This window comes from Furipterus horrens, unplaced genomic scaffold (assembly GCF_987537825.1).
Source record: "Furipterus horrens unplaced genomic scaffold, mFurHor1.1.pri manual_scaffold_2, whole genome shotgun sequence".
NCBI classification, from domain to species: Eukaryota; Metazoa; Chordata; class Mammalia; order Chiroptera; family Furipteridae; genus Furipterus; species Furipterus horrens.
The window spans coordinates 104,966,673-104,983,287 of NW_028327172.1; the positions used below are offsets into that span (position 1 = coordinate 104,966,673).

A 16,615-nucleotide genomic window follows, 5' to 3' on the forward strand; every position below is an offset into this window, starting at 1 on the left:
TATTTATTTTAATTCAAATCCAGTATATTATATATATTCAGAACTGAAACTATTCATCTTCATGTAAACCTTCAATTAAATTCCACAATGCAAACTTCTTGGCACTAGAACTGTTTCATGTTTATTCAACTTAGCCTGTGTCTTGAAAAAGTGTTGATGTTTGGGGATTTTCTGGTGAGAATCCACATTCTGACATCACTGTGACCATGACACTGATTGGCTGTTGGAAGGCAAAGAAGAGTTTATAGCCAGCAAGAGCAAGTGAATGAGTGAGTGAGAGAGCAGAGGAAATATTCAATCTGTGTCACTCACTCCTGTGAGCCTGCTTCCTCATTCAAGCACTGCAAACAGGTAAGATTTAATATGACAACTTCATTATCTTAAAATCAAACACTCCACATTTTACATTTCTGGACTTGGCTTTAAATTTTTTATTTAGATGTTGATATTATTGCACTGTATAAAGCTGTTATGTAATTTAATACTTTTTTAGCATTAAAACTAGTACCTCAGATTTTATATTCTTTCCAAAAGGCTGAGTTTATTAACCTATGCAAGTCCTTAATATTATGCACATAAGCTAAGATATTTTGCTTCCTACTTTTATCTCTGCATCTCATAGCTAACTGTTTATTTCCTCATTCTGAGGCATTTAAGATAACCTGAGTGAAATACTATTTTGCATTTTCAAATCTGCCTCAATGTATGCAGATCTCTCCATAAATTATGCCTAATCTGTATTTTAATTATGTACAATAACTTTTTAATACATTATACATTTAGTTTCAAAGAGTTGCTATCCTACAGCTCTGAAATCAGTGTGGAAAAATATATAGTACCAGGGAAATAAATAATATTGGTAGTTTACAATACTTTTCCCAATAAAAACTTGTAATTGGAGCTGCAAAACTATCCTTTAAGAATATTTAAACTGTTGCCTGGGTTATTATAGTCAATATTGAGGTATTTGCTTTTGCTGAATCACAAAGTAAATAAAATGAAATTTATATAAGCAGTCAGTTGTTCTCTACCTGAATCACTTGGTTCTTTTTATATTACTCCTGCTATATCTTCATCTAGTTGTTTTTATAGTCTCTTGTGAGAAATTTATGTAATAAAAACTCTTTCAATAGTTCTATGTGTTTAAGTTTTTAGCTCTTTAAGATATTATGAGTATTCCAACTCTTTCTCATAAAGCTACAGAGAAACAATCTTCCTGTTTGTGAGTGGGCTTAATGATACGTGGCATAGTTCAAAGTATTATTCAGAGCACCCAAAGGACAATGAAAGCTTCTTAAAACAGATAAGTCCCTTCAGGGGCAGTGCCTCTTTATCCCAGTGTGATCATCAAGAACTTCTACTAAAGTAGGGAGGACTGTGAGGAAGTGTGTAGACACCAAAATTAAAGGACCCACTCTGCGACAAATAGTGTGACTTAGGATCCAAGATAGCTTCCCCAGGCCTCGAGTTTTACCTTATATAGATTTATTTTAGTGTCAGATATTCAGGAAGGATGTAATAAATCTTGGTTAATGATGACAAAATGCAAAAGTAACCTTCAGGGTACAGTATATACATGGGTTTTATACATTTTAAATATTACTTTTCCAAATGTGTTTATGGGGAAATTGCCATTACCATTGTACATTGTTTCCAACATGTAGTCAAAGTTGTCACTCTGTATGAGAAATCACTCACAGTTAAATATGTATGTCAATGCAAGTGGGTGGGTGTAAGTAGGCTGTCAGCTAAATTTATACAACCTCTGTTAAACTGGATTTTATCAAATACACAAAAATTAAGATAGGATTTCAACTATCTCTGTCCTTTTACTTATGAGGAATCTATGTGGAACTGAGATCTCTGCATAGCTACAAACCCCTAGACTGTTCAGGAGCTTTTCCCTCTCTAAGACTTGCATCTTCAGTTCTGCCCTAACCCCAGAGAGCCCCTGACCCATCCCATGACAGCCTTCCACACTAGTGAAGGGAAGTTTAAATGGAGCTAGGGAAAACCTAATTTGAGGAAACTTGCCCCTGATATCTCAGGGTGAAACCCTGATAAACTCTTCCCACAGAATGATCCTTGGACATGGCTGTTGGTGCAACATGCTATGAGAATTGTACTTCACATATTATGGATCACCTCACACACATAAGATAATACCAAGTATAAGTATTATAAGATACTCATAGAAAAATGATGCCTAGTCTCCATTTTAGAAATGACCTTTTAGTTCAAAAGCTACATAGAAGATGGGAACACCTGTAGGATCATTGGCATAAAATGAAATAATTTAAATGTATTCCATTTTCACTTAATTTTTAATTAGAAGCAAAACAAACAGGTCCCATAACCACACTAACAATTCATTTCACTTAGCTGATGCTCCTGTGTCAATGATAGTAGGAGGCCTCCTAGTGCCAATGTGAAGTGTGCTAAGCATTCAAGCCCTTTGCAGTGATGAAGTGGTCTTCTGGTGACAGATCATAGCACGTAGGTTAAGACCAAATATGGAACTCAAGATTATTAAACAAGTGGGAAAAGTCAGTTTTCTATCATTTAAATAAAAGGACCAATTTTAAAACAAAAACAGAAATTTGGTCTTAATTACTTAAAACTCTAATTGGAAATAAATAAAAACAAATTAAATACTTCATTGTCTAATATGACCAATAAATTACACTTTTAGTCTTAATATTTATTAACTTTACAACTTCATTAATTCCAGAAGCAATCACCAAAATGAAGACTGCTTTAATTTTGCTCAGCATTTTGGGAATGGCTTGTGCTTTTTCAGTAAGTTTTTTATTAAAAACCTATATTTATTTTTTTCATTTTTATCTTTTTATGTCAATGAGAGGATGTGTAATAATTAAATATTCTTTTAAACAGATGAAAAATTTTCACCGAAGAGCCAAATTAGAGAATTCTGAAGAAAATGGGGTAACTAATTTTATCATAATTTCCTTGGAGTAACTATACTTACTCTAAATGTATTTGCACAGTAAGCATAAATATATCATTTATTTTGTTTATGCAGGTCTTTAAGTACAGGCCACGGTATTATCTTTACAAGCATGCCTATTTTTATCCTCCTCTAAAACGATTTCCAGTTCAGGTAAGTATAAAATTTATTTTTTCTTTTCACCCATTACAGTTGAAAGAGAGTCAGATTTAACTATGAAACACTAAATTAAACTCTCACTGAAATTCAGCCAAAAAGATCACTTACTACAAAATGTTTGTTTTTAAATAATAAAATAAAAATGATCCTTAGTTCTTTTGTAAAGCAGAGATATAGACACACACAGAATATAATAATTTTGAGCCCATTCTAGAATGATATATAAAAGCAAATACCTTGGCACATTGAACTCAGGTATTTTGGCTAAGTCACTGACAAAAATGGATAAAATTTTATCAGTTGCTGACAATGACAAGGCCACTAATCATCATGTTACAGTTGATTCAATATTGTCATACAACTGTTTTACATCCAATAATTATAGACCCTTTTAATTGGTAAAAAAATGATTGACTTTACAAACAGTAGAAATCATTTAAAAAGAAATTCTTGATAATCAATGGTGATTGCCAAAGATTTTTTTGAACTTTTGACCTGTCTAGTTCACTAGAACAATAAATATATCTTACATCGAAGCATAATTATTACATTGGCTCAAGGAATGCAGAGGAAACAGAGAAATTCATGAAGTAAACTAAAATACTCATGAGAAAAGCAAAATAATCTTAAAATTTAAAAACAAAAAGGAAAATAACCAAACACTAAAAATAAGTTTCTATTTTGATTGGGTTGCCTATGAAGAGGGCCTTTGAAAACGGGAGGGTTTGGCATTAATTTTAAATATACAATTGCATATAGAATATAGAATATAAATATAGAATTGCACTATTCTTATTCCTATACAGTTTGGGTTCAGGGGGCCAATTATGTGCCATTTGACCCAGGACTCCCGAGACACTAAAAGCGTCAAGATGCTGAAAACAATGCCTCAGCTCAGTGGCTTGGCATAGCATCCTACCATATGTCGGGCTAACCCAGCTCTAACTCATACAATGATAAGAAATGATAATTTTAAAGTATTTCTAGCACCATAATAATTATGGGGAATGTCTGTGGCCAAAGAAATATGAGCACAAATGATACAAGAGCTGTGGGTTTTCAGAATTGTCTTTCGTTTTTTGGTTCACCTCAGGCCCATAAATAAACATTGCTCATTTGAAAGTTTGTTTTCTTTCTTAAATCAAATGGAAATGATAATAAATTTACCTTTCTGACTAGCTCCTCAACTTTTCTAAAATATCAGGTCCTTAAAGAAAGTCCCACCTAGAAATTTTTTATAGATACATATGTGTGTGGTCCAATTAAAATGTCCATAGTGAAATGATATTAGGAGATGTTTTATTTTTCATTGATAGATTCAAAGTTCATGGATCTTTTAGTAGATATTTAATATACAAAATTTTCACAAGTTACATGCTGATAGGTGCATCTCAACTAAGTAAGCATAGTTGTTTTAAAAAATTCAATAAAACATATCTCCCAATCTAATATTTATAATATATTTTTCTATTTTGCAAAGTTTGATTTCCAGGACTTTTTCTTTTTCATGTCTACTTATATATTTTCATAGCCCTTTATTATTCTTTTAAGTCTATTAAGTACTTAGTGCCCAGATTGTCACACCAAAGTGTATTTAGCTGTATTGGCTTTGAAATTCATGTTTTATTTAAACAAATCTGTATTTATATATAACTATTTCTAAAATACCAACTCATATGAAATATGTAACATTGATTGCAAAGCTATCAGCAGTCTACCACATAGCTTATTTGTGTGGTTATAGAAATGAAAGTATAAATAAGGTCACATATTGAGCATTTTTAATTGAGGAAATGGATTTTTATGATTCAAATGATATTTGATTAGTGTGTGAACTCTTAGAGGGTAGGAACTTTATCTTATATTTCTTTTATTGAACTCATTTCAGTTATCACAGTGTTTGATATGGGAAACTGTTCACATTTCTAGCCTCATCCCTTGCCATGACACTCCTTCTCAGTACAATGACTGGAATGTATATTTGGGAATTGAATAGATGGACTGATAGAAGTTAGAAGGAATCATGGTAAAAAAAAATTATATATATATATATATATATATATATATATATATATATATAAAAGACTTGAGGAAAATCCATAGGACTTAATGTCAAATTGGTAATAAGGCATAAATGAAAGGAAAATAAGAAAAAGCCAAGGCTTTGAGGCATTACATGCAGTTGTTTTCCCCTGTGGTTTAAATTATATTTTATTGATACATGCAGTTTTAAAACTGTTTTCACTGCAGATATTAATTGAAGGGTGATGTGGTAGGGGTAGAGAGAAAGCTAGGCATGAGAAAGCTTGAAAAATGATGAAACACTCCCACTGAGGCAAAATATGCTGCATAAATATGTTGTCTTCTACATATAATTTAACTAATAAGTAAGAATAGTTCAAATATAGTGTTATTTTTTATTTACTCTCTGGGCTAAGGAAAGCACAACCATTAAGGTCATGGCAGTGGAAGAACAAGTCTAATTATTCTCTTTTCCACCCAAGGTTATTGTTGGCTCAAGGGGACAAGATTCCCTTTCCGTGGGTGGATGGTGTGGCCACCTGAAGAATGAGCCCAGCAGGGATGGCCCTAAGAAGGACTGGATAATGATTGTTTCCTAAAATCTGATCCTCTAACAAAGAGGTTCTTCTGCAGCTATATTTCTTAAAACCCATGAAACTTAACTGAGTCATCAGAATCAAAGTTAAAATTTGCCAAGTAGAAAATGATAGAATCATAAGTTGGGTATTCATTCGTATACCTGTTGCCATTAAGAGTAGTTGCAGAAAAAAGAGGAAAATTCAATTTGGATTGAAACTGGGAGAAAGGTAAAGAATCTCCTGCCTTGTCTTAAAGGCTCTGAAGGCAAAAGTTTAGATTTACATTTTCTTTTAAAAAGTATCTCATTAACTTTTATCTATAATTATATTTTTATAACAGATTCCTTGGTTCAATTTATTCTCATTCAATATTGAGCTCTTTAGAGGGAGGGTACTCTAATTTCCTTAATGAGTAAACAAATTAATTATTCTCTTGTATAACTTTTACTATATAGGGTGGGCAAAAGTCAGTTTACAGTTGTGAATACATGAAACTTTATTCTTGTATTATTACTTATTACTGTACTATTATATATGTGTGTGTTTGTGCATGTGTGTGTATAAATTTTAGACATTATTTTTAGGTCAAAAATATTTAAGAAAATAGAGTAATAACTCATTTTACAATAAGCCTAATCATCATTTTGTTCATATTTTATAAAGAAAAGAAAACAGTGTGATGTATGTCTAACCCAAGATTTTCCTTGAATGGGCTGAAATCACAACATTCTGAGCATCAGATACCTTATCTGTAAAATGAAGAAATTGGGCCAGATAATCCTTTTGGTTTCTCAGAGTTAAGCAATTTTGTGATTCATTGCTCTAGTTTTTACATATGAAGTGTTTCAATGTATTGTCTATGCTTCGGAGTTAAAAATGGAGTCGTCGGCAGCCGTCCGTCTCGAGAGACGATGGTGTAGCTTCTTAAGAGTCTATCTGCACCGCCGAGAATGGCTGTGCAGTCCGACTCGGGAGTGACACGGTATCTGTCTCCTCCCGTGTTGAATCGACATCTTGCGATGACGCTGGAGTGTCCTCTCCAGTGAAGCTGAAGCTACAGAGCCTGGGCAGGGTGATATGGAGGGTCTGCTGTTGCCCATGCAGCAGACCCCCCCTCTCTTCGCAGCTGAAGGGTCCAAGGGAAAGACGGAGTCAATACAGCTTGGCTTCAGGTGCGCCGCAGGAGTTGCCGGTGTTGACTACAACGTCAAACCGCCTTAGGGACTCCGGCTCCGGATTTTCTGTCGGGGTTTACTCCCTTAGCCTTTCCCCTGAAGAGGTATGCCGCAAGGCAGCGGAGGTTTTTTGGAGTCAGTTTTCCTTCTCTGATGTGCCCTGACTGGAAGATCGAACCAGCGACACTTAGCTCGCAGGCCGACGCTCAATCCACTGAGCTAAACCAGCCAGGGCTAAAATGGAGTATCTCATAAATAACTTGATGAGTGTAAAATGGCTTTTTCTCTCTAATCTCATTTTATATATGCCCAATCTCATATCTTTCTCATACTAGCATGAGAATTCTTGTAAGTAAATAAAAGTATCATAAATCTACATATATACTCATGAGTATGAACTCACGTGCATATGTTTTTAGAGCCGTGACTCATCTGAAGAAAATGAAGATGGAGATAGCTCAGAAGAGGAAGAAGATGAGGTAAGAAATTTCTGCAGGTTTTTTCATACAAACCAGGCAGCACAAACACAAACAGGAAACTGGTTTACCGTAGCAGGGAGTCAGCAAACATCATTTCCAGCTTACCAACTGCCCACAGTCTTCTATTTTGGATGAGTAAAATGTTATTTAAATTAGAATCAACTAAAATGTACTGTTTAAAACATTATTGCAGTTTGGGGTTAAAGTTACCTATAAGTGGTACACAAAACCAAGTGTCTATTTTAAGTGGAGGAAGTATGAACTCTGATGAAAAGCAAAGAATTGTTTATATTTTAGTGGATAAAACATGATGGTAATTGATAGGCACATAATAATTCTAAACTCAGTGAAATGTTTATTTTAATGACTGAACTTAAAAATACTTAATTTACTAAGTGAGTGGTATATAAAATCTAACTTTATGTCCTCTACAGTGTTATTGTGGTTCATCTGCCTTTCTTGACCCACCAAAGTAGGGTTGTTCTTTTTGATAAGAATTTCATGTTTGTTTGTTTGTTTATTTGTTTTTTGTCTAATGACAAAATTCATGTTCTTACAGAAATGCAAATACTCAAGATGTAAAACTGCCTTCTAATATATTACTACAAACAGCATAGTTCATGGCTGAAAATCATCTATATATCTTAGAAAATTTGTAACATTTTTATAACTGATACTTTTGCCCAAGGAAACATACTAATTAGGTACATTTTCCTGGATTGTCAGTTATAGCAATCCACTGGTTTGGGAACTTTCTAAATTCAGGTATTCCTAGGTGTTATTTATGGATGGACAATGACAGTCACAAATGAAATCATAGATAAATATGTCTGTTTTCTTGAAAACAAAAGTGTGAAAACTTTAAAAGTGACAAATAATTGGTTTAATTTTTTAACTAGAATATTAACATTCCCAATCCAATAATTTACCCTAACAGCTTAAAGGAAGGCCCAAAGAAGACTGTCAAGCCACTACCAGGAAAAATGCCACTGAATAAATCTCACAAAATTTTGTCTTTGGTTCCAGGTAGTAATCTCACACAAGAGCTAAGCTAAGGCAGTCCATTTAACTACAGCTGTTTGTTGTACAGTGATTGTAAAGTTGCCTTGCCACTAGATTTCCCAAATAGATTGCACACCTTTGACAATGGTTCTTTACTTGTTATGATGGTGGCTGAGGATGAAGAGAGACTAGGACTCCTTTAGGACTCTGATGAAATCACACACACTCAAAATTTTGCCAACAATCTCTGAACATTTCTGGTCCTTCTAGAACTTATCTGCAAACCCTCTAAGATCCAGTAAACTTAGAGCCTATAGGTTTTATTCCTCTTTGGGGAGGAACAGTGCTGTACTCTATTCTGTAGCATATATATATATATATATATATATATATATATATATATATATATATATATAGAGAGAGAGAGAGAGAGAGAGAGAGAGATTACTATATATGTATACATATATGTATATATGTGGTGCCCGGTAAATATTTGGTCATTTGGTTTTGAACCTTCAGAACAATAAATGCTCCAAAAATAATTCATTAAAAGTGATCATGGAAAAGTAGATGATAAACCTGGGAGTCTTCCATTCTAAAAGATTATACAAGAACTTTCCCCCCCCCCATTTCTTACCTAAAAGTTCATTGGCAATTCAGATTAAATACAGAGTTCCCAGGAATTGTATTTACATGAGAAGATGCCGACACATATTTTCTTTTTGGTAAACGTACATTTTTCCACTTCTAAACTATTCAGCCTCAATAAATATAAAACCTTTATTGAATTATAATACATAAAACACAATTATCCTAAGTATATAGATCACTGAAATTTCAGAAATTGGACACACAAGTGTAACCAGTACTCATATCAAAAAGCAGCATATGCCTTGAGTTCCATTACATTCTTTAACCAAACTGCATCAAGGGCAACTGCTATTTGGATTTCTAACAGGTTGTTTTTATATCTTTTTATGTATTATATGTATATATAGAATCACACAGCATATACTCTTTTGTGTGTGGTCTGTTCTACTCTCAGTTTCAGAGGTTGATCTATGTTGTTCTATAGTCATAAATTATTCATTATTATTGTTAGTATTTCATTATGTGAATGTACCACAATGTATAATAATATTATTCTGTTTATGGGCATTTGGGTATTTTCCAATTTGGGGTTATAACAAAGAGTACTGCTATGAACATTCTAGTATTCCTTCTGGTGAACATATGCATTCATTTCTGACAGCTAATTTACCTAGAAGGAAAATTTCTAAGTCAAAAGGCTACGCATATATTCAACCTGAGTAGATGCAACTAAAAAGCTTTCCAAAGCAGAGGTGCCGATATAAACTCCCACTGTCGGTATGAAGGTTCTAGTTATTCTACATTTTCACCAATACTTTTCTTTCAGTCATTTTAGATATTTGAGTGGGTTATTACTTTTTAAAAAGCAAATTATTGCTAATTTTTCTATCTAATAAGACATTTTCAACCTAATGCCCATCAACAACAGACTGACCTATTTTTCTTTTTAACTCATTGCAGCAGGACATCCTCAAATAAAGTATCTAGGAAAAGAAAGTGTGTTGTAGGAGAAAATATAGATGCCTATAAATAGGTAGTTTGGGCCTGTATTCATAACCCTGTCACTAATGAACTGCTGTCTCTTTGACCTCATACAAGTCATTTATTCAATTGGATATTGGATTTTTCACTTGTGAAGTGAGGGTACAGGAGCTAACTTGCATATTCTCCTATGCTAATGATCTTTCCTCCTGCACCACTGAAAGATTTAGTCTGTTGGACTAAAGCATATATGTGAACAAAATAAACAGTACAGTGTTTGTGGGATATTTGACACGATTAGCTTGGAGACTATTTTGGAGTTGACTGTAGTATTCCCAAGAGTTCATTGAAACAGTGGAATTTACAAATTTGCTGAAACATATTTTTAGTCATTTGTTTTAATAATAGGGGGCTAAATCTGGGTTCTGTTTATTTGTTTTGCAAGCCTTAATATATAGAATCCCTAAAGTAATCCTAACATCACAATATTAAAAAAATATATTAAAATAAACTCAATTTTCTAAGACTTATTTAAAGTAAATAAATTCTATATGAATGAATTTCTGATTTTTAATATTAGCTATAAATTACTTTGTGAGATTAACTCAATTAACAAGCAATTGCCTAACAGCATCGAGTAAAGGAAAAAAGACTAAAATGTTAAAAGATTATAATAAGCATTCATTTGAAGAGTGGTAATTATTAAAAACATAGTTATGCAATAGGATAGTACATTGTTAAGAATTTCTTGGACTGTTTAGTTTCTTCACTGCACAAAAAATTGATTGTGTGTCAAATTCCTGACATTTTTTTGAATACTGCATGTGGCACACAGCTGGCTTACATATTGGCAGGTGGATTTTGAATAAAATATATCTTTTTGCTTCTAATAAACATGAAAGCAAATAAGATATAATCCATTCTTTTGGTAGTAAAAAGACATGCTATCAATTTTTTTGAAAGGAGCTGGTTTATCTTAAAAATATCCTTTTTGAAAAATATATCCTCGATGTAGTGTGGACAATTTATATAAATTCTAATCATCATCAAAAACTTCATGATACATGACAAAGGGTTCAGCTTTTTGAGTTAGAGAGATATAGCTTCATCACTTATTATGATATCTTAAGAAATTATTTAGCTTTTCTGAGCTTAATTTCTTTTTTTAAAGTAAGAGCAATAATCCTACTTTACAGGGCTGATCTAAAGAATTTTAAAAATAGGTATAAAGTTCTCAGCTTATTTGTCAACAAATATAAGAATTAATTTACTACCACATTGTAGTAGCTATTAATATGACTTTAATTTTATTTATTTAAGTTATTATAATCAACTTCAGTTTAATAAAACAAATTAAATCACCTTAATTAATTAAAAAGACTTCACTTGATAGACTTTAAGGGCCTAAACCCTGTATGATACGGTACCATATTAAGATATGCTGAAATTATTACACAAATATTTTTGACTTGATTAAGTAGAAAGTAGAAATATAAAACACACTACAGTGTGGTAAATAGGATGTGATAGCTTTGAGTTGAGTTCTTAGAAGTTATAAGTGCAAATGGCAGAAGAGGAAGCAGAATTAGCAATATTGGGTGATGAGCTGATGGAGGGATACAAAGTTTTTTCCAAAAGTGGTTCATGACTCAAACAAATTTTATTTTCTGGCTAAAATAACTTTTATTGCTCTGGGCATGTCTACCAGGAGACTTCAAATGAAGAAGCAAACAATGAAGAGTCTAATGAAAATGAAGATGAAGAATCTGAGGCTGAGAATTCCACCCTTTCTGCTACGACACCTGGCTATGGAGAAGAGACCACGCCTGGAACGGGAAATGCAGGTCTAGCTGCAATTCAACTTCCCAAGAAGGTAATAATTCCTCCAAAATGTTAAATCTGATTTTATTCCTCTACTGAAGTCTAAGGTTTTCCTGACACTATATATACAGTATTCTGTATTGTCTTTTTAACCCACTGAAAAAGCAAGAACAGACACACTTTTCCTGTTTACAAATAAGAAAAGATCTTTTTCCATGCAAGTTCTCTTCCCATGTTATTGCAGTGACTTTTACATTATAGCAGAAGATGACAGACAAACATCTTAGCAATGCCTAAAAGGTCTTGAGAGACGCCATTACATTTCAGGGAAGAGGATTCCAAGACAGAGAAAGTGAGTAGCAAATCCATAGAAAGCATCTCTCACAGAGGCTTATTCATCAGGTATATATATATTTTTGCCATCAAAACCCAATGACAAAGGGACTGATTTTGAAATTTTAAAGACTCCACCAATTCTTTTGTAAACTAAATTGGCTTCAATTCAGAATTACATCCAGAACAAGATTGTCAGTACAGTCTGTGTTAGATGAAGTGATGGCCTTAAGTTTTATAATTTCACGCCTAGAATTGGATTCTTTCAAAATTTCCCTTACAGGCTGGAGATATAGGAAAGAAGGCTACAAAACAGGAGGAAAGTGATGAAGAAGAAGAAGAGGAAGAGGAAGAAAATGAAAATGAAGAAAATGAAGCAGAAGTGGATGAAAATGGGCAAGGTGTAAATGGAACCAGCACCAACAGCACAGAGGCAGAAAACGGCAATGGCAGCAGTGATGGAGACAATGGAGGAGAAGAAGGGGAAGAAGAAAGTGTCCCTGATGCCAATACAGAAGGAACCACAGTGGCTGGAGAACAGGACAGTGGCACGTTTGAACCTGTAACTCCGCCCCAAGAGGTTTATGGGACCACCGCCCCACCACCAGGGGAAACCACTACCACTGAATATGAGGGGGAGTATGAACAAACAGGCACCAATGACTATGACAATGGATATGAAGTCTATGAAAATGGGAATGGGGAACCTCGAGGGGATAATTACCGAGCCTATGAGGATGAATACAGCTACTATAAAGGGCATAGCTATGATAGCTATGATGGTCACAATTACTACTACCACCAGTGAAGACCCAGCCTGGGATGAATTCATCCATTCTGGTGTGTCATGTGGCTACAGTGTTCAAAGTTCAACTCAGGAAGGTGCAATATGACACATGTGCATGTTATAATGTGGAAAGGTGCTACTGTTCCTAAGTGATTTTCTGTAATTGCTTCTGCAAGTAATGGGCTGCATGTTGCTTTTCCCTGGTATGTTATTGAAAGGTCATTGTAAATCAGGGCCATTTACCAAGTGGTAAACTAATTCATGAGATTGAATTTGACTGAATGTTTTGAAGTTGTAGTTCTATAAACAGTATTTTTAATGTGTTTGCTCTATTACTGCTAAAACATACTTTTAGTGCAAGAATGCTTCTAAGGAAAAATTCATTGACATTAATGACACCGTATACCATAGATGTGTTCTTTAGTCATGCTACCTATCAAACACTGTATAGTTTAATTATTATCCTCATTTTTTTGTAACCTGTATGTAAATTCTATCTATGGGTTTTATCACAAATAAAAATGTAATCCTTCAAATGTGTATATGAAGAAAAATGAGAGATTCAGAATAAAAAAATATGAGACAAGTAGGGGGCAATCCAGCTAAAGTATAAAAACTTATCTCTGTCCTGACTGGTGTGGTTCAGTGGGTTGGGTGTTGTCCTATAATCCAAAAGGTCATCAGTTCATTCCCAGTCAGTGCACATGCCTAAATTGCAGGCCAGGTCCCCAGCTGGAGATGTCAAAGAGGCAACCAATCAATGTTTCTCTCCCTCTTTCCCTCCATCCCTTCCCCTCTCTCTAAAATAAAGAAATAAATTCTTTTTTAAAAAAAAGCTTATTTCCACCATGGTTTAAAATTCAGATTTATTTTGTAGATAAATCAACATACCTAAGGTTTTGATATTCTTGTGGGTGGGGTCAGCCATATATGTCAGGCGTAATAAGTGGCTTTCATTAGAGTTGCCAAATTTAACAAATAAAAACATAGGATGACTTTTAAAATTTGAATTGCAGACAAACAATAAATAATGTTTAATATAAGTATGTTCCATGCAATATTTGGCCTTAGGGAAATATTTGGACCATATTTATAGTAAATGATTCATTGTTTGTCTGAAATACAATTTAATTGAATGTTCTGTGTTATATCTGGCAACCTACTCCTACTTAATTTGGTTTTAGGTGGAGTAGGGTGTGGGATAGGGTAGAAAACTCTTACACACACACACACACAAAGAGGGCTGTTATGCAAACCCTTAACTGAAATTTATGCTTTAATCTAACCCTAAAAACAAATTTCAAATGAGAGTTGTGAAGGAAATTAGATAGTGGGACGAAGAAGACAAAAATTTTATTCATCTTTTTATTTATTCATGTATAAGATATACTGAGCATCTACTATGGAGCAGGACAATGTTTAGATATTGAGCATATGGAAAGAAAGAATTCTGTCCTCAAAGTGACTTTAATCTGATAGCGAACAGTTGTAGGGCACTACATACATTAATTCATTGTCTCCTCACTTTCTATTTTGAAAAATACCCAGCCTTCAGAAAAGTTGAAGGCTAGTACATGAGCACCATTATTATACCTTTCATCTACATCTGTCAAGGGTTAACATTTTCCCATATTTATGTTATAAATTTCTGTGTGCCTGTCTTCATATATGTATATATACTTCTTTGCCAAATGATCAGAATTATTCTCCTTTTCATGAAATTTAACATAGATGTAATGTTTTCTCCACCCTGGCTGGTTTGGCTCAGTGGATTGAGCGTCAGCCTGCGAGCTAAGTGTCGCTGGTTCGATCTTCCAGTCAGGGCACATCAGAGAAGGAAAACTCTGACTCCAAAAAACCTCCGCTGCCTTGCGGCATACCTCTTCAGGGGAAAGGCTAAGGGAGTAAACCCCGACAGAAAATCCGGAGCCGGAGTCCCTAAGGCAGTTTGACGGTTTGATGTTGTAGTCAACACCGGCAACTCCTGCGGCGCACCTGAAGCCAAGCTGTATTGACTCCGTCTTTCCCTTGGACCCTTCAGCTGCGAAGAGAGGGGGGGTCTGCTGCATGGGCAACAGCAGACCCTCCATATCACCCTGCCCAGGCTCTGTAGCTTCAGCTTCACTGGAGAGGACACTCCAGCGTCATCGCAAGATGTCGATTCAACACGGGAGGAGACAGATACCGTGTCACTCCCGAGTCGGACTGCACAGCCATTCTCGGCGGTGCAGATAGACTCTTAAGAAGCTACACCATCGTCTCTCGAGACGGACGGCTGCCGACGACGACGAATGTTTTCTCATATATAGTACATATTCAGATTTTTCCAATTATTACAAAATCTCCCTTTATTACTAATTCATTTAATTCTTGCAAAACTCTATCAAGTATGAAGAGATTATCTTGAAGTTTACTTATTAATACCCCAAAGTTACTAATTTTTATATAGAAAGGTTGGAAATCTTTTCCTTCATGGTTTCTTCCTTTGCTTTTGACCCATGTAATGTGGCTAGCCATTATATCCTACCTCAAGGATGCAAGTTAGCTTACTTCCATCCTTGAATGATAACTGTTCCTCACCATTGTTCCAAGCATCTCAGAATCTCCTTTAGGCTAGTGGGGTTTGTTAGGAGAACAGTGACAAGGCACCTCTTGGAGTAGACAATGTCAGCCAAAAGAGAGAAGATTCATGGCCTATCCCAGACATGAGCATGAGTAGTAGGAAGTCAAATGGTGAGGCCTGTAGACAATCAACTACCCAGAGGGATGCAATTTAACACAGCTCCTGGTCGCCCCTATAATGCCTCTTACAATAGTTCTCTCAGTCATACATGCAAAATCTTCTGCATGGAAGCCCCCCCTCTTGGAATATTTTTCCTACTTAGGATCACATGTTAGTTAGAGTTCTAGCCTCCTTCTGCCATCCTAACTAGCTAGCCTTGCTGGCCTATTGCTCCAAATTCCCTTTGACTTTCTCCATTGATTCAGCCAGTAGAGAGATAATGAGCTCAAGTGGAGTCAAACAGCTTATTACTTACATAGAGAGAAGAACCAAGATCAGCATGGTGCCAGTGCCCTGTATTGCTGATCCCACAGATGACACTGAACTGGGGGGCAAGATGACAGACAGCACAGGTGGTAGGTCATTCTGCTGTTGAGGAACCAGCTGTCAACTCTGGACAAATGGAGAGACTTAACAGAAGTCTCCAGTTTAACCCTCAGGGGTCCAAGGCTGAAAGTTTTATGCTCAAGTGAAACTAGGGAGATATATGAGAAATGGCCTTGTGACCATCTCCCATAAGATAGAGGGGTGAATGAGAAATGGCCTACGGCATCTCTTCACCGGGCTACTTGTTCCTCCTTGCTCCAGGTTGAATCACGGGGCACTTTGCCAAGACTCAGGCAAGACTGCCGTCAATCCTTGCCCATGAGTCTAGATGGAAAGGCGTAAGGTTGTCAGAAAGTGCAGGAGAGCTCCTCCCCTACATACCTCTTCCAGATTCCAGAATTTGGGAGGCTTAGGAGTGCCCTGGGCCATGCTAAGGAGCTAGTCACACAGAGGAATTAGAATGAGCTTAAAAAGGTCTTAGGGCATAAAGAAGATTACTTCTGTGAGATGATCCATGGCAGACATGCAAGCCCTCACCAGGCAATAGTGTGCTGAAAAGCTTCCCAGCACAGGCCACACCATGGGGTGGATGGTCTGTGGGTATGAGCAT

The 16,615-nt window shown here is 35.3% G+C and overlaps 1 protein-coding gene across 1 annotated transcript; it reads left to right on the top strand.

The window, feature by feature from the left end:
• Positions 1 to 286: 286 nt before the first annotated feature.
• Positions 287 to 13,250, top strand: IBSP (integrin binding sialoprotein). The gene is made up of 7 exons (XM_090267925.1): positions 287 to 351; positions 2,732 to 2,799; positions 2,896 to 2,946; positions 3,044 to 3,121; positions 7,322 to 7,381; positions 11,664 to 11,828; positions 12,393 to 13,250. Exons 2-7 carry the CDS (start codon positions 2,746 to 2,748, stop codon positions 12,915 to 12,917), a joined length of 933 nt encoding a protein of 310 aa, XP_090124051.1. The 5' UTR covers positions 287 to 351; positions 2,732 to 2,745; the 3' UTR covers positions 12,918 to 13,250.
• The last annotated feature ends 3,365 nt before the right edge of the window (positions 13,251 to 16,615 follow it).